The sequence below is a fragment of the Nilaparvata lugens genome, chromosome 2, assembly GCF_014356525.2.
Source record: "Nilaparvata lugens isolate BPH chromosome 2, ASM1435652v1, whole genome shotgun sequence".
Taxonomy (NCBI): Eukaryota; Metazoa; Arthropoda; class Insecta; order Hemiptera; family Delphacidae; genus Nilaparvata; species Nilaparvata lugens.
In genome coordinates, this window is record NC_052505.1 from 50,756,568 (window position 1) to 50,776,540 (window position 19,973).

Sequence of the window (19,973 nt, forward strand, 5' to 3'; positions counted from 1 at the left end):
AAAAGTTATACGTGTTTGAAATTTTGATCCTTCAGGTGTCCTTAAGGGCGCCTCTCCACTAAGAAATACTGAAGTGAAGTATTCTAAACGGGTGATTCTCATAGAACATAATATCATGAACTTATGTCATTGTGCGAAATATCAATGTGAGGACAATGTAGTTGGTGATGATGATTGAAGCTGAAAATTAGGCGTTTTCCACAATACAAGGAGCATTGTTGTCAGGTGTACCTGTAAATCTTTATAGGATAGAGCGCTCCACCTGATCTCAGATTGTAGAGCACAAAAAATACGCCTAGAGAGATTTTGAATAAACATCTAAATGGTAACAATCGGAAGATATTTTTAATAAAAAACTAAAATTTATCTAAATTGATTTTTTCTTCAAATTTCACTCATTTTTGAAAAATCATAACTTAGTACTCATTGGAGATTCCTAATGTAAAAATATCTTCCATAGAAGTAAGGCGCTTTTCCCATGAATCAATTATTCCTAAAAATTAGTTGTGCTTTCGATAAAAATATTGGAGAATATGCATAACAGTTCGTTGATATTCACTTGAAACTGTCAGTATACCTCATTAATAGCATCAATGCTCCCCATTCAAATAATGGTGACACATTGATGTGAATCTTACTACAATTTATTTACATTAGATCAGATGGAGATAAGATGATAGCTACTGTTTCGATATCAAAATTATGATTGCCATATTTGCTTTTAATGCCAGCTGTTATTAGTTTCGATTTCTATTATGTTTGACAATTATGCCCGTTGTAATTGTTATGTGAAATAAGCTCTCATTAATGAAATCATAATCATTGAAGTCAATTATTATACTAAGCGAACAATTTCTGTTTAAATATGTGTGTTTGCGGATATGTATGTATGTCTGACGGATCTCAAGAACGCCTCTAACATTTTTTTATTAAATCAGGAATAGAGTACTTACGTTTGTAATAAAAAAATATTTTGGAACAGGTCTCAACTCTGGGAAAAATCGCTGAAGCTCTTTCAGAAAGGATTATTAGTCCCTCAATTAGCAGCTGATCAAAAAAGTTTCCATACTCTGTTGAAAACGTGAGAAAGAAAGTGTGAGCAAGTGAAAAAGATTTTAATAGCTGTAGTTGAGTTAGAAAATTTAGAAAGAAATCATATTATAATGGTAGTCAATAATCAAAGTGATTGGATGAACTCTATTCAGAATGACTCAAATATAAACATTAAAATGTCCACTTAAAAATTCCCACTTTAATATTTATGGTAGTAAAGTTTAGGACATGAGAAATCAGCCACATTGAATGTTAGACTAATTATTATGAATCTTTTTACTAATTATTATGAGACTCTTTTATATAAATGGACTTCCATGAAAGAAAGAATCAGTGGATTGGCTGCTTTTACACTTTTAAATGAGTGGAACGAAGAGTAAAGCTGCGTTTACACCAAAGATATTAACAAAATGTAAACATTTGATGAACATATGTGTTAGTCAAGTTCCGTTCAATCCAATAGAATCCATAAGGATTAAGTTATCAAAATTTTGTCAATAACTTCAGTGTAAACCAGCTCAAGCGATAGGCTATGCCAGAATTTCCAGAATAAGCAAGAGATCCATGGATACCAGAGTCAACCCTTAAGCCCCAGAGTCAACCCAGAGTTAACCCAGAGTCAACTCTTAAGCTCCGCCCAATATTCCACAAATTTCACTGCAATTAGTCTACTATTCTACAGAGCACTTCCAACACATCAATTAATAATTCAAATGATTAGACACAATAATTTTCATGCCAAGCTGTGGCCTTATTTCTTTATTTATTACCGTTAGAGGGCAAGATCATAAGATGCTCCTAGCAAATAGTAGATCCGTGATACACAAATTTGAGCTGAGTCTCATCTCTGAGATAACTTGAGAGCAAAAATTGATCATCCAAGTGGCAGCTTATTGAAACAGAAATTTCCATCGTTTGTTGAAAACTAAAGAGAGGAAGAGAGAAAATAAACAGCTGTGGTTATAACAATTAGCAATATAATTTGAAAACATTGCATGATTCAATAAAAATATTCCCCTGGTGTCAAGATGAGTGCATAAGAGCTACTGGGTGACACCTTATGGCATCGCTAACTTTTGATTGCTTTTTAAAATACGCAGTTGAATGTATATTTCAACAGAGTTGAATGTGTTGTTCAAACTAAGGTGATAGCAAAACAACTAATCATCACACTTACTGACAACGATTTTTGGGTAACTAAGTATTATAGAAATGTATTTGAATGAAACTTGAAACGGTCCTATATATAATGAAATTTTTATCATGGGAGAGCACCTTTTCGGATACAACATTCTATGACAGTGACGAGACTATATTAATTTATTATTCAAGTTATATTCAGCAAGCAATTTTTGTTTGTATGATGGATCTCAAAAATGATTATAACGGCTTTGGTAGAATTCAGGTTATAAATATTTTACAAAAATAATCTGAACATTTAATTCCCGTAGCGAAACACGGGTACCCTGCTAGTACTCTATAAAAAAATATCTGTATATATTTTTTTCACATATTCTATGTGTTTAACAATTGTCGTGTTACTCCTACAATGTTATTAAAAGCAATGTATTCCTGATCCATATTTAGCGTAAGTGGCATATAGGATGAAAAATTAAAGAAAAAAATATATCGAAACTTGAAAGGAAAGATACCTGAATTTTAAATGTTTACCAATTTATGTGAATCGAGAAATTATAATAAAATACTCCATTGGTTGATTATTTCGTCAAATCCAAGAAATGGGATGGTGTGATGGTGTAAACCATCTTATATTATTTGCTGATCATTACAGACTAATAATGTTGTACATCTTGATGAATTATTATTTATAAATTTATATTTTCATTTATTTTTTGCCAAGGGCGATGCGCTCCAGGTTGTGTGCATTGCTAATGAGATTGATAATGGAGGATGAGTGGTTTAAGTGGGTTCCAGATCACTGGGAAGCGATTTTGAAACTCATAAATTATATTTAGCGATGTCAGCTCCTTAATTGGTCATAAGAACGGAGTTAACGAGACACATGAATCTTGATTTCTATGAATGATAATTTATCAGCGCGATCACGGACCTAACCGCTTCCCAATTCTCACAATTCCTGACATTATATTCAATCCTGTTTATGATGTCTTGATGGTCCTTGTTCCTATCATTTGCTTGTCAGGTTCCTTGTTATCAATGGTTTTTCTTCATAATATGAAGTGATTAATAATTGTTTGTTTTCATGTTAATATCTGTTAGATTGATGCTGTTTATTGCTGATTGAAGTTTTGATAATCTACAAGATAGAGAATTAACCATCTTTCTATTATCGAAGGCTTGAATTGGAACTCGAAATTAGCAGAGCTCTTCTTTGTCTACGTGTGTTTCACGAAATTGGGGATCCCGTGTGCCTGTCCTTGAAAACAAAAGATTCTCCAACCGGAATAAATTTCGCGCGAATTTAATGATACACTTTCGCTACTAATTCAATAACGAGAGTGATGAGGTTAGGGGTTAGGTAATGAGGCACTTGCACTTATTTCCTGCAAGTGCCTCTTTGTTTACAAATTGCACGCAGCTGGGGGACCATGGTTGGGGGAAGGGAAGGGGATTTAGTGCGCATGCGCGACACTGTTGAGCATGGAGAGTGGAGAGTGTAGAGCTCGCTTGAGCTTGAGTCAGTGTTCATTGATCGCTGAGCTGATGCAGCAGGGGCAGCAGTCGCAGTCAGCGGCTGACGGACTGCCTTCAGCGGCGGCGGGTCGCTTGTCGCGCGTGCGGACGCGGTTGGCGCGGCTGGGACGGTCGACGACGACCGACGACGCGGTCGAGGATGCCGCCGCACCGGGAGGCCGACGTCACCTGCTGCGACACATAATCCTGCGTGACACCGAGTCGGACACTGAGTCGTGTTCGCGCGTGTCGGCCGATGAAGAGGACAGTGCCGACGAGGAGGATGACGAGGAGCCCAAGGCGAGAGGACGCCCCCGGCGATCGACCACCGAGTGTCCTGACCCGGACGCCGCTTCCTCCGCTCACGACTCGCAGGAAACTCTATTCGAGAAGCTCGGTCAGCGCATCAAGCAGCGGAGTGATCGGGTACACAAGGTGACACCATCTCATTCATAACCTCAAATCCTCAACCTACCAAATGTGTAGCCAATAATTCCTTTAACAAAGTGTGAAATTGCATTAAAAAATATGAAGTAAGCACGAAGCATGCACATGGTTCCATTTGAGAGTCATAAATATACATAGACTACAAATACATGGTTATCTTGAATGTTATCAATGTTTAGTTCACTTTGTATGATGACCAACTATTGTCTACTATTCTTGTCAAGTTAAGAAATGAGAAATTGCATTTTATGAATAATTTGAAGATATAATATCAAGAACTTGAGAAGCATGCACAAGGCTTTATTTAAGAATCATAATAGAATCCAATTTGTCTAAATATCAATTCACAACAAACATATGGACATATTCAATTACATCGAGTTTGAATATCAATTATTTGACGTTGAGTTCACCCATCATCAGTGTGTACTTCTTGTAAGTAAGTGTAAAATTGCATTCAAATGGTGTAAGGTATGAAGAAAAAGTGTAAGTTTCATGTGCACGGAGCCTGCACTTTAAAATATCTCTATCTCAGTCAGAATTTGTATTCGTTACGAGTATTCAAATTCAAATTCAAATTATATTTATTCAAACTCACAATATTCACATTCAGAATCAATAAGAAAAACAAAACACTCAGCTCAGTAAGATAAAAAATAATTAATGGAAGATTAATAAAATAAATACTGGTATGTTTTATTAGATATACGGTAAATTTGTGAATCGGAATAAAAATACTACCTGCTGGAAGTATACAATACTCCACGTTTGCAAGCAGGAATGAATATCACTTCAACTAATTTTAAATGCATGAATAAAAGGAGAAAGAAAAAGAAAAGAGAAAGAAAAGACTAGCAACCATTCACTCTCACATTCACACACCTTGCACACTTTCCAAAAACAGCTCATCTTACTAATGCTTATTGCCAGCCACCAAAATTACATTTTAACTACGAAATAACATTGAATAAGGATTCTAAATGGTCAGGCATAAGACCTCTGAGCCATCTAAGAATTCTTTTTTTGAAAACAAGTTGATTTTGAAGCCTCTTGATTTCAATTGGGATGTTATTAAAAAAATTGGGGCCAAGAAATACAAACGATTTCTGGAAACAAGTGGTATACGATTTGGGAAGTCTCAGTAAATCAGCTGTCACTCTCCTAGTTTGATAGCTGGGAACATCCCTGAGCAACGTATGACCACCGTTTCCAGACATTACAAAGAACATATACAGGACCTTAAACACATACATATATCTAAGAGGCAAACATCCAAGGCACTGAAATAGAGGAAAAGAATGTTCATATCTACCCTTTCTATTTATAACACGGACTATCGATTTCTGCACCGTTATCAATGGTTTCAAGTGACGAATATAGGTGGAGCCCCAACAATTAATACCATAACTTATTTTTGGATCAACAAATGCAAAATATAACTGCCTAAGAACATTTAAAGGGAGAAATTTATTCAAGAAATAGAATTTTCGCAGGACGAGTAACAGATAGTTTTTTATGATAGATATATGCTGAGACCAGTGAAGCTTTTCATCAACAATCACACCTAAATATTTAACGGCTTTGGTAGAACTCAGGTTATAAATATTTTACAAAAATAATCTGAACATTTAATTCCCGTAGCGAAACACGGGTACCCTGCTAGTACTCTATAAAAAAATATCTGTATATATTTTTTTCACATATTCTATGTGTTTAACAATTGTCGTGTTACTTCTACAATGTTATTAAAAGCAATGTATTCCTGATCCATATTTAGCGTAAGTGGCATATAGGATGAAAAATTAAAGAAAAAAATATATCGAAACTTGAAAGGAAAGATACCTGAATTTTAAATTTTTACCAATTTATGTGAATCGAGAAATTATAATAAAATACTCCATTGGTTGATTATTTCGTCAAATCCAAGAAATGGGATGGTGTGATGGTGTAAACCATCTTATATTATTTGCTTATCATTACAGACTAATAATGTTGTACGTCTTGATGAATTATTATTTATAAATTTATATTTTCATTTATTTTTTGCCAAGGGCGATGCGCTCCAGGTTGTGTGCATTGCTAATGAGATTGATAATGGAGGATGAGTGGTTTAAGTGGGTTCCAGATCACTGGGAAGCGATTTTGAAACTCATAAATTATATTTAGCGATGTCAGCTCCTTAATTGGTCATAAGAACGGAGTTAACGAGACACATGAATCTTGATTTCTATGAATGATAATTTATCAGCACGATCACGGACCTAACCGCTTCCTAATTCTCACAATTCCTGACATTATATTCAATCCTGTTTATGATGTCTTGATGGTCCTTGTTCCTATCATTTGCTTGTCAGGTTCCTTGTTATCAATGGTTTTTCTTCATAATATGAAGTGATTAATAATTGTTTGTTTTCATGTTAATATCTGTTAGATTGATGCTGTTTATTGCTGATTGAAGTTTTGATAATCTACAAGATAGAGAATTAACCATCTTTCTATTATCGAAGGCTTGAATTGGAACTCGAAATTAGCAGAGCTCTTCTTTGTCTACGTGTGTTTCACGAAATTGGGGATCCCGTGTGCCTGTCCTTGAAAACAAAAGATTCTCCAACCGGAATAAATTTCGCGCGAATTTAATGATACACTTTCGCTACTAATTCAATAACGAGAGTGATGAGGTTAGGGGTTAGGTAATGAGGCACTTGCACTTGTTTCCTGCAAGTGCCTCTTTGTTTACAAATTGCACGCAGCTGGGGGACCATGGTTGGGGGAAGGGAAGGGGATTTATTGCGCATGCGCGACACTGTTGAGCATGGAGAGTGGAGAGTGTAGAGCTCGCTTGAGCTTGAGTCAGTGTTCATTGATCGCTGAGCTGATGCAGCAGGGGCAGCAGTCGCAGTCAGCGGCTGACGGACTGCCTTCAGCGGCGGCGGGTCGCTTGTCGCGCGTGCGGACGCGGTTGGCGCGGCTGGGACGGTCGACGACGACCGACGACGCGGTCGAGGATGCCGCCGCACCGGGAGGCCGACGTCACCTGCTGCGACACATAATCCTGCGTGACACCGAGTCGGACACTGAGTCGTGTTCGCGCGTGTCGGCCGATGAAGAGGACAGTGCCGACGAGGAGGATGACGAGGAGCCCAAGGCGAGAGGACGCCCCCGGCGATCGACCACCGAGTGTCCTGACCCGGACGCCGCTTCCTCCGCTCACGACTCGCAGGAAACTCTATTCGAGAAGCTCGGTCAGCGCATCAAGCAGCGCAGTGATCGGGTACACAAGGTGACACCATCTCATTCATAACCTCAAATCCTCAACCTACCAAATGTGTAGCCAATAATTCCTTTAACAAAGTGTGAAATTGCATTCAAAAATATGAAGTAAGCACGAAGCATGCACATGGTTCCATTTGAGAGTCATAAATATACATAGACTACAAATACATGGTTATCTTAAATGTTATCAATGTTTAGTTCACTTTGTATGATGACCAACTATTGTCTACTATTCTTGTCAAGTTAAGAAATGAGAAATTGCATTTTATGAATAATTTGAAGATATAATATCAAGAACTTGAGAAGCATGCACAAGGCTTCATTTAAGAATCATAATAAAATCCAATTTGTCTAAATATCAATTCACAACAAACATATGGACATATTCAATTACATCGAGTTTGAATATCAATTATTTGACGTTGAGTTCACCCATCATCAGTATGTACTTCTTGTAAGTAAGTGTAAAATTGCATTCAAATGGTGTAAGGTATGAAGAAAAAGTGTAAGTTTCATGTGCACGGAGCCTGCACTTTAAAATATCTCTATCTCAGTCAGAATTTGTATTCGTTATGAGTATTCAGCATTACTTCAAATACATCAATGTAGGTACAACAATACTTGAATTACATCCATGGTTTAATATGAATGATCACTCCAGATAATTTGGTCGCAGCCTATCAGTATGAAAGCTACATCTTGTTAAGAATTGGAAAATTGCATTCCAATTGAAAATTGGACATGAAAAAGATAAAATACTCACGGAGCATGCACAATGCTTCATTTTAAAATCAGAATTTTTATGCTCCAGTACGGTATTAGTATTCGTGCCTACATCAAATACATAAACATGAATACATAGAACATAAAAATTCATGTGCCTGTGAAATGTACAGATATCTGATTAAATTAATCTGAATTCATTTTAGGATACAATAATGTGGGCCTATTCGAAGAAGGAACTATTCAACCATCACATAGAATAAAAAACTCATTATTGTATTTTCCAATTGTATTCGTACCATCTCAACTCATCCGCTTTCAATCTGAAACGAGTCATGATATGAGGTAATCATAATTTATTTTCAACCAGTATTATCTGATAGGATTATTTTCCAAAGCTTTCTACAGGCGAGTGAATGCTCTTGTCATGCTTGTTGTCACACTGTCAATATAGCTGTCTCAGACTGCTTTTGTGCTTTGAACTGCACACAGAGATATTCAATAAATACTCTCGTTTGAACTTGTCAATAGCGATGTCTATTTCTAGAAATGGGCTTTTATAGAAGCTCTCATATAATTTGCTTGCTTATTATCAAAGCAAATATCTGTTTGGGAAGACCTTCAAAGAGCTCCACCGTGCTAGCTCAATTATTATAATTCGCTTGCATCAAATCGGAAGCTCGAATCAATTAACTTCAATAATCAAGTTTGAAAATAAATCAGTAATTGTCAGTTGAAAGGAGAAACATCAAATTACAGTACGGAACTTGGAAGAACTGTATATTTTGCAAAAAATAATTCGATAGGTACTTACAACTGTTCTATACAACTGTTCGTTGTAGCCTATACAGCTTACTAGGAAATAATTATAAAGATCAACTTCAACTCCAGGGGTTTACAAAACGATGTATCGTTATTATTTGAAATTCCACCAGGAACCATGAACTTCGAGAAAATCAACTAAAAATTAAAATTGAAAATTCTAAAATAACTAAATGAACTTAATAGGTTAAAATAAGCTACATAATACTAAAATTGACCAAATCATATACAAGGTGTTGACGAACTCCCTACAAATACTGTAAGGCATTGTTACTGGGTAAAAAACATAACTAAGTATCATATTCAAACTGTCCGGAAGTCTTCAGCAGTTACTCACACAGCAGCCATTTGGTTTTTTCACTAATTTTTTTTTTTAAATACGGTAATGGTTGAACATACTAAATTGAAACTTTGCACAATCATTTATAACAACTAAACAAAGCTACAAAAAAATTATGATGATTTTCCAAATCCATAAAACAAAATGGCGTCCATTTAAAATTTTGTTTCCTAAATAACTTAGAAACCGATGGTTTTACAAAAACTTTACAAGAATAACCGTGTTTAGTAAATTTAATTGCCTATCGATTGGTATCAGATTTTTCAATATTGGACCAATATTAACTGAGATATTGCAGCTTTAGTGGTTGGTGACCCACCTTTAGAGGGTTAGGTAACGTTATTTTATTATTTGAAATTACCTAAAATCGTTTACTATTAACATGCAATGCAAATTGATATTGTTGCATCATTGAGGCGGCTCTATTAGCATTAACTTTCAGTGGTCACCTATCACTAAGGCCGCCATATCTCAGTTAATATTGGTCCAATCATAAAAATAATCTGGAATCAATCGGTTATGTGGTAGTCATAGGCTTTTCTTGTCTTCAATTACTGATGTACTTGTGGAAGCGTGTCCCTATACAATGGAGGGATGTTGTGGTGCCTTCATACTCTGAGTTGATACAGATGCATACTCTTAGCATAGAAAAATGTTCATGACATGTTACATGCCACTTGAGCTCTGCTCAGATTTGTGGCTTCACGTAACAAATGACAATAATAATAATAATCGATAGGTAATTAAACTTACTAAGAAAAGTTATTATTGTATTTTTTTGTAAAATCAACGGTTTTTGAGCTATTTAAGGAACAAAATTTAAAATGGACGCCATTTTGTTTTATGAATTTTAAGTTTCAACTTCCTATGTTTAACCATTATTTGGAAAATAATAGTGAAAAAACAAAATGGCCGCTGTGTGAGTAACTGAAGACTTCCGGACAATTTAAATATGATATTTGGTTATGTGTTTTACCCGGGAACAATGCCCTAGAGTATTGGTATGGAGTTCGTAAACACTCTGTATAGTCCAGTCAACGAAAGGTTATAGAGGGAAAAGTTTGGAACACAATTTTTGACCCCGCAGCCCTGTTGTGTAGGATAGTAAGGGGGTAAACATATCAAAAGTCCTCACTCCTTCAATTTCATGTATTATTTCATTATTTTAAGCGATATTTTACAACGATAATTCCCTACGATTGTTGCAGCCGTTATAGTGTTGAGTGTAATATATTCAGTTTGACAACAATAGATCAATTGACAGGGGAATTTGGAGGGAATGTTTGGAGCACAATTTAAAATAATAAATACAAAATGTTTGGCGCAGCTTTGTTTGAACTACTAGAAGGTAAACATATCCAAAGTTCTCATCCCTACCATTTGTGCTTAAGGGATGAGGGTGGTTTAAAAGTTGCGTTTTTTCATATCTGGCTTACAGGCATTATATTGGAAAGTCTTTGAAAAGACAATTTTTCTTCAATTTTTTTCTAATTTCAGGGCTTATTATTCAATAACAATGCATTGTAAAAATGAGTTCTGAACGTTGGGATCTAGAGCATTCAATTTTCTTCAATTTGATGAAACTCAATTTCATTTCAACATTTTATGCTTTTTATCAATTGTTATAGCAGCTTTAGTGTTGGGTGTGAAATACTCAATACATCAACAATAAATAATTTGACAATGTAAAATGTAAATGGACACAATATCTGGAACACAATTTTTGACTCAGCAGCTTCATTGGACCATATGATTGAAACCAAATCATTATGGTCATGAGCATGAGCATGGAGCATAAGGTTTTGCTCATGAGCATCAGGTAGAAGCATAAGCATTCGCTCATTTTTATATGAATAAGCTTTACCTTTTACTCTTACCTTATGCTCCTAAACTCTGGAGCAAATGTTCACGTATTTTCAAGATTTTTCATCAGCTGATTCGCCTTTGTGGCCTTACTTTGTTTTTATAGCTCATGTAAGCGCTAAATATGCAAGTAGGAGACACCGCTTGTGTCTGCGTCGTCTGCTCTTTTTTCTATTTATGAATTGAGTTTTAGGTGAGTTGAGTTTAGAATTTTGAAATAATACCGTGAAAAAATGTCATCTCTATAATAATCTTCAGCATAATCTTATAATATCAATAGCCTTCTTATAATCGTCTACACTCTCATCTTCTTCAAAGCCTATTTCCTATTTTGTGATGGCTATCAGATAGCTATCTTTTGTATTTATTATTTTGTAGGAATAATGATGACTAGCCGTCAGGCTACGCCCCCTGGACCCCCGACTGGAACGTCAAAAAATGAGATTAGCGGGCTCGCTTCGCTCGCCTGCATTTTTCATTTGAGCTTGGATAATTTTTTTCAACTTTTCAATTTGAACATTTGCTTCTTTCCATCAGGAAGTCAAAGTACTGAGAAAACGCAGAAAAGCTGAGAAAAACGTTGGAAAAACTGATTTTGGGCGTATCTTTGATGAAATATTAAAGTCACCTCATCACAAAATTTTTAGATTCCAGCTAAACCTCTGTACCAAATTTGAACATTTTCTGTCTATTACTTGATGAAAGAACTGAGAAAACGCACAAAAAAACGCTAATTTTGGGCGTATCTTTGACGTTATTGCAAATTCCTTCTAACACAACATTATTACACCCTAGCTGAGCTTCTGTACTAAATTTGAAAATATTCTGTTCTTCTGTTCTCGATAAAGCTGAGAAAACGCTAAATAACGCTGGAAAAATGCAGATTTTGGGCGTATCTTTGGAAATTTTTCCAAATCCGTTCTTAGTGCGCCTCTAAAGGGCCAACTGAACATACCTACCAAATTTAAATGTTTTTGGTCCGGTAGATTTTTAGTTCTGCGAGTGAGTGAGAGTGACATTTTGCTTTTATATATATAGAAGAAGAAGATATATTCCATGGTTGAATCTAAAAAGAGTTTTATAATTCTCAACTATTGGTTGTGATCGTATCTGGTATAGTTTCCTCTTCCTCATACGAGTTAGTTGAGCCATTTTACTATGAGTAAAAGGTGAAAAGCTGCTCTAGACTAGACTCACCTTTTCTAAAGCATTTGCTTCAAAAGTTGAGCAAATGCTGTACTTTATTCATACAATTTTGAGTGTAAGCTTTTTCTTTTGAGCAAATGCTCAAACTATTTTTTTGATGAGCATGAGCAAATAGTTTTGCTCACGTTTATTCATAGAAAATGAAGCAAATTCTCTATATTTTAGAAGAATAAGCAAATGCTTAACTTTATTCATATGGCCCAATAAACTTCGAATCATTTTAATCAGTGCTGTCATGACAATTTTTGCAGTGGCGGAACGGTCCTGTGGCGGAGATTACCGGGGGGTTTTGGGGGATATGGAATAACCTCTCCTGGGGTCCTGGGTCTAAAAACTATTTAAAAATATATGAAAGTGAAATCTTGTATTAATGATGAAAAAGTATTTATAAATAACCTACATTCATGCTTATCGTAGCATTTCAATCACATGCATTGATGCATACCATTATTTTTCGTTTTCTTACAACATTATCATGTCTTAACGGGGAAATTTTATTCATTCAAAATCAAATTCCATATAATAATAATATTGCAAAATTCCTTTTTCTGCCCAAAACCAGAGTCCGGCGCCATAACAACCCGCCTGATTTTAATATCAAAACTTGACTCGTTCTGACTTGTGTTGTACATATCCTTTAGGTTTAGCCTTGGGATGCTGGACACTCCACTATTTGAAAGTATATCTATTTTGAATAATTGTATTGCTCTATAGTATAATAGTCACGATTTGTTCATTCTGTATTCAAGTGTTTTCTATTGAGTTGACATTCCATGGAAGTTTGATCGGTCAACTGACAGAGATGGTACCTATGATTAGATACAACTGCCATTGCCTTTTATTAACTTGTACTATAAGAATGTCCTTACTGGAAAAGTTGCGAAATTTTTTTGTTATCTACTCTAAATATTGAATCTCTAAATCATTGTTTACTTCATACCAGATTGATTGATAATGAAGTATTTAATCTCCAAATATTGCTTGATTATTGTGTCTTTCATTGTTCTTAGATTGTTCATTACAGCTTTAAATTAAATCTATCATGAGGTCGATTCATAATAATTCATCTTTCTTCTTCAACACACTCTTGGAGACGATATAGATTTCTCTGATACTGTCACCGTTAGGCTATACATAACAATTGGCTGTCAAATAAGAGTAATGATGACATTCAAACAACCACGAACTAAAATAGTACGAAGTCACTTCCTATTACAAAATAAAATATTATTATCCTAATTTATAACAGTCAATTAGGACTAAACAATAATTTTCAAGAGTTCTTACTAGCAGATAGTCAGATACCAATAATAAATTCATGTATAGCAATGAAAACGCTACAAAAAAATACATTGTTGATAAATTGGATTATCATCATCAGTTTTGAAAATGTGTAGGCAATATCCTCAGTTACGTCCGAGACAGTTATCTACTTATATCATTCAAGTTGTAGATTAGAAGTAGACACTGTACTAGACCCACTATCACTTTCTCTCTTGTCTTGTCCCTCCATTTGGAAAAATATTGGTGAATTTATGAAAATGTCTGCAGTTATGAGGGAAATTTCGCAGATATTGAACAGTGTCTGTTTTTTGAAGCAATGTTCACTCTTTCTATTAATTTTGTTTGGAACTAATCCAACAGATGTGAAAAGGTTGCCAAAATCGCAGCATTTCAACAGCCACCTGTTTTCTTTTCGCGTACTTTGAAGTTGAAGGCAATTTTTTATGTCATTTCTTTTGCCACTCGACACTCCTAGAATTCAAATACAGAATACAAGACAGACACTATATACTGTATGTGTAGCTGTATAGCCTTGAACTTCACTCCCCGATAGGAGGAGTGTAGTGTTTGCTTATTCTATCTATCTTCCCATTTTCCTCCAACAATCAAGCTTCATCCACACCTTATTTTTCATCAGTTTCCCGACAGTGCAATCTCCGCCTGGCCATTGTAGGAATCGCTACCAAACAGTTTGTGATTAGGTTTCGTCTACAATCACGTACGGTATTTAGTTATGGGTGTCGAGTCTAGAGTACCTACATTACTGTATTGTATAGTGAGATGATTTCATTCTATTGCTTCAATGAATTAATATATAAACACATGCTTCAAACACATCTTCAAGCAATTGATAAAGGAATAATCTAGAAATTGGAAATACCATTTTTATTTTGTATGGTATGGTGTATTTTTTCTCCCAGTGTTGTTCAATGAAAATTTACAAACATATTTCTCACATTGGCGGTTCCATGGGGGGGAGGGGGCTAACAAGGTTTTATACTTACATATCACTCTAAAATTCTAAAAAATTTCGAAGGATAGCCCCCAGACCCCGCTTTTACTGCGAGAATACCCTCTAGACGCCCCGGAGTGTCATGGTGTTTTCTTTTTCCTTTTAGATTGTAATATGAAAAACAATTTCTCAGATCTTCATTACAGTATGTTTTTATGATAGTTTCATAAGTGAGTTATTCAGATAGTTCAAAATTCAAAAATATGTTTGAATACTTTGACTTTGATGTACATTTATTTTAAAGAGAAACAACCTGCATTTGGCCGAAATTAATATGTATTTCTCACTATGCAATATGATGCCACCGGTACACATCAATAAATGTGCTACAGATCGTCTATTCAGGAATTGAGACCAAATCTTCCATGATAATTTTTCCATGTCATAATAATCATTGAATCAGATTACAGCCATCAGTATCAAACCTTTTTTTCCAATCCCAGTTTGATTTGGAGCGATAAAGATGAGATTGCATTGTGAAAATGTTTGTGATGTTGAATCGATCTTCATTTCTCCGGTAAAATATTCCACCGAGCACCAGATGATGCGTTTCGGGAAAGCGGTTGCTTGTTTCGTTTGTTACTGTCATGTTTGCTCCTCTATCCCATACCCGCGAAATGTGACGAAAAAATATCGCCATTGTGTCAGCTTTTCCAGGATTGCCAAGCAAGTGGAAAAGCACGGGTGACAGATGACAGAAGAAGTATCGTGCCAATATTAGGGCCCTGTGTCAAGCACAGGATGATTGACGCCTACATGTGACACGTTAAAAAAGCTCTTCACTAAGTGCTGAAGCTCTGTTTGTTCAGTATTCAAACGTATGAATGTAATGGGGAAAAGTTCATTCGTTGAAAACTGGAGATACCGGTTATCAAAGAGGTATCATCTGCTAATGTACACCTGAGATCGAAGAACTCAATTTTTTTAATTTCCATTTAATTCGTTTAGCTACGTGCCAATCAGTCAACGTCCAAGATCTGCCATTTACTGGTCAATATCATTGAGTCGTTGTATGTTTTTCATTTATGCAATTTCCAGGTCACTTATCAGTTGTAATACTATATGGTGAGTTTTTTTCAGGTTTGAACATGAGTTCTTCTATTAATACTGGCTGTCAAAGTCAAGTTTTTTAATTAGTATATATTTTCAACTGTTGAAACTTCTCTATTCTCACATTTAATACATTCACTTTGAATATCTTCTTTACTCAACTCTATTCTCACTCACTGATATTCTGACAGTATCCTGCATTTTATGTTATGCTTTAGCATCATGAAGGCAAAGACAACTGTCATAAAGATTTTTATCTTTAGATAGTTGAGTATTGCTACATATGCTTAGTTCATTAACAAACCATATAAATCCTCAATTCACTCTGCATAGCTATGAGAATAATCTCAAATTCATTCTTGATTCTCATTATTCTAGCTAGTGGACTTGGACGTTTGGCTCAGTTCACTGTGAAAATGTCTTGACGTTATACTTGTGAAATGGAAATAGAGACGTCAATGCATCGTAATGACTTTGCAGTTGAAGGTGAAGAGTTTGTGGAAGTTCAGCTTCTCCTATTGATCTCTGGCTCACTGCAACAGCCAATAATGGATTCTGGGTCTTGTCAGTTTCGCCTGAGGCTTTCAACTATTTTCTCAACCCTTGCGAACCTTTAAAAATGTCTCAGAGTCTTCTATCATCCTATCACTCTCACTTTTTGAAAGTATGAGCTATTTTGGGGTTCACAAGCTACTCTTACCATATCTGTATGAATACCATACTTAATAAAATTATGCTCAAATACTGCAACATATTAATTGTTATTTTTCCATCAATCAGACAAAATATATCTATTTAAAAAGAAAAAAACATTTACAAAGTAAAAATCTTATGTACTCATTTTCAATATAATACAACAACAAAGAATAAAAACTACCTCATGAATACACTAAAGCCAAATAAAGTTTAGAAAATGGTCTGCATGGGCAAAAAATGCCTGTAAGCAAACTAGAGTTGCATATTACAAGTTTTACAGAGGAAGGGATCACTCATTTTGATGCATTCAGAAACTTATTGAATATAATTATCACATATAGTGAATTATTGGATAGCTCAAAAAATAAAGAATTATTAGTGTAGTGGTGCATACAAATTCCAAGAACAGTAGACAGGTTGTCACCAACAACGAATTTATCGATCAGGGTAGGTGTTATAATTTGTTGTGATGATGCATTGTCCACTCCCAGCTGTATTAAAAATTCCTTTAATTTCAATTTGAATAAGGATTTCGAGACGTCCTGAAATTCTATCTGGTGTGGGAAGTGACGAGCCAAGTTATGATACAGAACATGTGAAATATAGAAGGAATTGGTTTGTGTTAGAAATCTCTGGAGGGGTATAGCTGTAACCAGTGAATAGCATACCGCGTTTGATGCCTATGTGAAATGGGCCCAAGGATGTTCATGTTGGAAAATAAATGTATTAAAATGTTTTTAATGAAGAGATGTCTTACAGTCAGGACCGCAGTCTCCTCAAAGAGAATGTTAGTTAAGAAACGAGGTTTTTTTTCAGAGCTAATTTCAGGATGGCTTTCTGGACAATAAAGAGTGGCTGAGGAACCGTCTTGCAAGCGCCACCCAATGCAACTATACCAAACTCCAAAAGGGACTGGGTATATGCGAAGTATGCCATTCTAATCTCTCTCCTATCCAGTACATCACTCATCATTCTAAATGCCTATATTTCCCTATGTCTATAAATCTTTCTCTATGTATTCAATGTGAGCAGACCACCTCATCCTATGGTGGAAAAAACGCCCAAATACTTGTAGAAAGTGACCAATTCAATGCAAGAACAGCTACATGAGAACAGCTAACACTGAGAAAATCCCCACAGCAGTGAACTTTCAAACTTGATAAATTGTAATCGGTCTTCGGTCTCAATGATATTGGGATAAATTTCGTTTTCGTGGTGTTTATTGTCAAGGTATTCTGATCAAGCCATGTTTTCTTGTGAAGAAGGTCATTTTGAGCATTTTCTCAAACTTCTACCCAGTTGGGCCCTTTCAAAAATATTAATGCATCATCTGCAAACAAAAATAACCTCCCATGTATATTTACTTTTGATATATTATTCATATGGATTAAAAGAAGGATTGGGCCCAAAGTGCTTCCCTGAGTCACCTCAAAGTCAACCGCCACATCTTCACCCCTGATGTCCATCAAGGAAACAAACTGACGGCGACTTGGCAGATGACTTCTGAACCATGCCAACACAGTTCCTCAAATTCCATTAAGGTTTTATTTATTCAATAATTTGTTCCTGTCAACTGAATCAAAGGCTTGTTTCAGATCAAGGAATAGAAGCATCATCCGTTGATTTTCATTCATTCCTTTATTATGGCTTTGCAAATGTCAAATAGAGCATCAGGTATATTTTTGTCTTTTCTGAAGCCATACTGACAGTCACTCAAACATGCATGCATTTCAACTGTATAAATGCATTTTGTAGCTTTCTTCTCAATAACACAATACGATACCAGCAATATTGATTTATTCAATAGATATACAAAATGCTAACTCGTTAAGTTTGAATGTAGAGATAGGCAATATCAAATTACTGATAATTGCAGTTTATCGCTCCCCTAGTGGTAATGTTGCTACATTCCTAGACAGTATTGAGAATAGCCTCCAATCAATTCAAGATAAGAATAATTGTGTCTTTGTTGGAGATATGAACATTGACTGGAATGCAAATAACAATATAACAAGTGAATATATTCATATACCAAATAAAAATGGTTTTGAATCCTTTATTAATTCTTTCACGAGAGTAATAGAAGCTACACAAACTTGTATTGATTATATTTTTCTCAAGACTAATAATAATGATATAATTGAACAATCTTTTGGTAATGTATTAAAAACATCAATTACAGATCACTTTTCGACTACTTTACACATCCATCTATCAAATAACAGACAGATGAAACAAAAAAGTAGCTTTCCTATAATTGACTATGCACTACTGACTAAATGCATCGAAGACGAGGACTGGGGGTTCTTGTACTCTAATGATGACGTCGGTATTGATTCATTGACGGAATTGTTTGTGGAGGGACTTAGGTGTCATATAGAGAATTCTACAAAGATGAAATCTACTCCACATAAAAAACGAGCCTTAAAGCCTTGGATTACACCGGGTCTTATCAAGTCAATAAATGTGAGGGATACAATGAAATTAAAACTAATTAAACAGCCATATAACACTTTATTAAAAAACAAGTTTAAAGATTATATAAATAAGTTGAATGAATTGATCAATATCACTAAAACAAATTATTATAAAAATAAAGTAGAGGAACACAAAAACAATAGTAATAAATTATGGAATGTTATGAGATAAATTATTGGTAAAAATGCTGACAAAGGAAATAATATCAAAATTGACCCCAATAAATAAAACAATTTTTTCGCAAATGTAGGTAGAGAATATGCTAGTAAAATTCCGGCTATGAATGTAGATTGTGATGAAATATACAACGACCACTTCCCATTAATAAACGAACATTTTACCCTGAATCCTGTTACGAGTGTTGAGATGAAATGTATTATAAAAAATTTGAAGAATTCAGCAAGCCCCGGACTAGACCATATCAATAATATTACAATAAAGAAAATATCTACTTGGATTGCAGAACCTTTATGTTTCATCATTAATAAATGCTTTGAGGCTGGTAAATTCCCGATTTGCTTCAAGACAGCCAGAATTAAACCGCTTTTCAAGTCAGGTAACGTTGATCTTCCGGAGAATTATAGACCCATAAGTTTAATCAGTAATCTAGCAAAAATAATGGAGAAAGCAATTAAAACTAGATTGATGGGTTTTATAAACAATCACAACATGATTCATAGGGATCAATATGGCTTCCAAAGTAACAAAAATACTGAGGATGCTCTGGCCGCCTTTACAAATGAAGTTTCTGAAGCCATGTCTTCCAATAACAACAAATGCCTAGCTATAATGATTGACCTGTGATACCATTCCCCACAATAAATTACTAAAAAAATTGGAGAGGTACGGGATTAGAGGACTCCACCTTGAATTATTTAAGAATTATTTAAGTGATCGGACACAATTAATATCTAAAAACATCAATTACAGATCACTTTTCGACTACTTTACACATCCATCTATCAAATAACAGACAGATGAAACAAAAAAGTAGCTTTCCTATAATTGACTATGCACTACTGACTAAATGCATCGAATACGAGGACTGGGGGTTCTTGTACTCTAATGATG

At 35.1% G+C, this 19,973-nt stretch overlaps 2 protein-coding genes across 11 annotated transcripts in view; both read left to right on the forward strand.

The window, feature by feature from the left end:
* LOC111050980 (multiple C2 and transmembrane domain-containing protein) overlaps positions 1-19,973 on the forward strand; it is a 300,854-nt gene that overhangs the window by 171,705 nt on the left and 109,176 nt on the right. The window lies entirely within an intron of this gene.
* On the forward strand, positions 5,900-19,802 carry LOC120349923. The gene is made up of 3 exons (XM_039421457.1): positions 5,900-7,435; positions 8,358-8,496; positions 16,107-19,802. Exons 1-2 carry the CDS (start codon positions 6,968-6,970, stop codon positions 8,412-8,414), a joined length of 525 nt encoding a protein of 174 aa, XP_039277391.1. The 5' UTR covers positions 5,900-6,967; the 3' UTR covers positions 8,415-8,496; positions 16,107-19,802.

What these genes read in the sequence shown, in the direction of transcription:
- LOC120349923 (XM_039421457.1), top strand. Translation starts at nt 6,968, where the DNA reads ATGGAGAGTGGAGAGTGTAGAGCTCGCTTGAGCTTGAGTCAGTGTTCA. An exon ending in GCAGTGATCGGGTACACAAG is followed by an intron (nt 7,436 to 8,357) that starts GTGACACCATCT and finishes AATTCATTTTAG; the next exon opens with GATACAATAATGTGGGCCTA.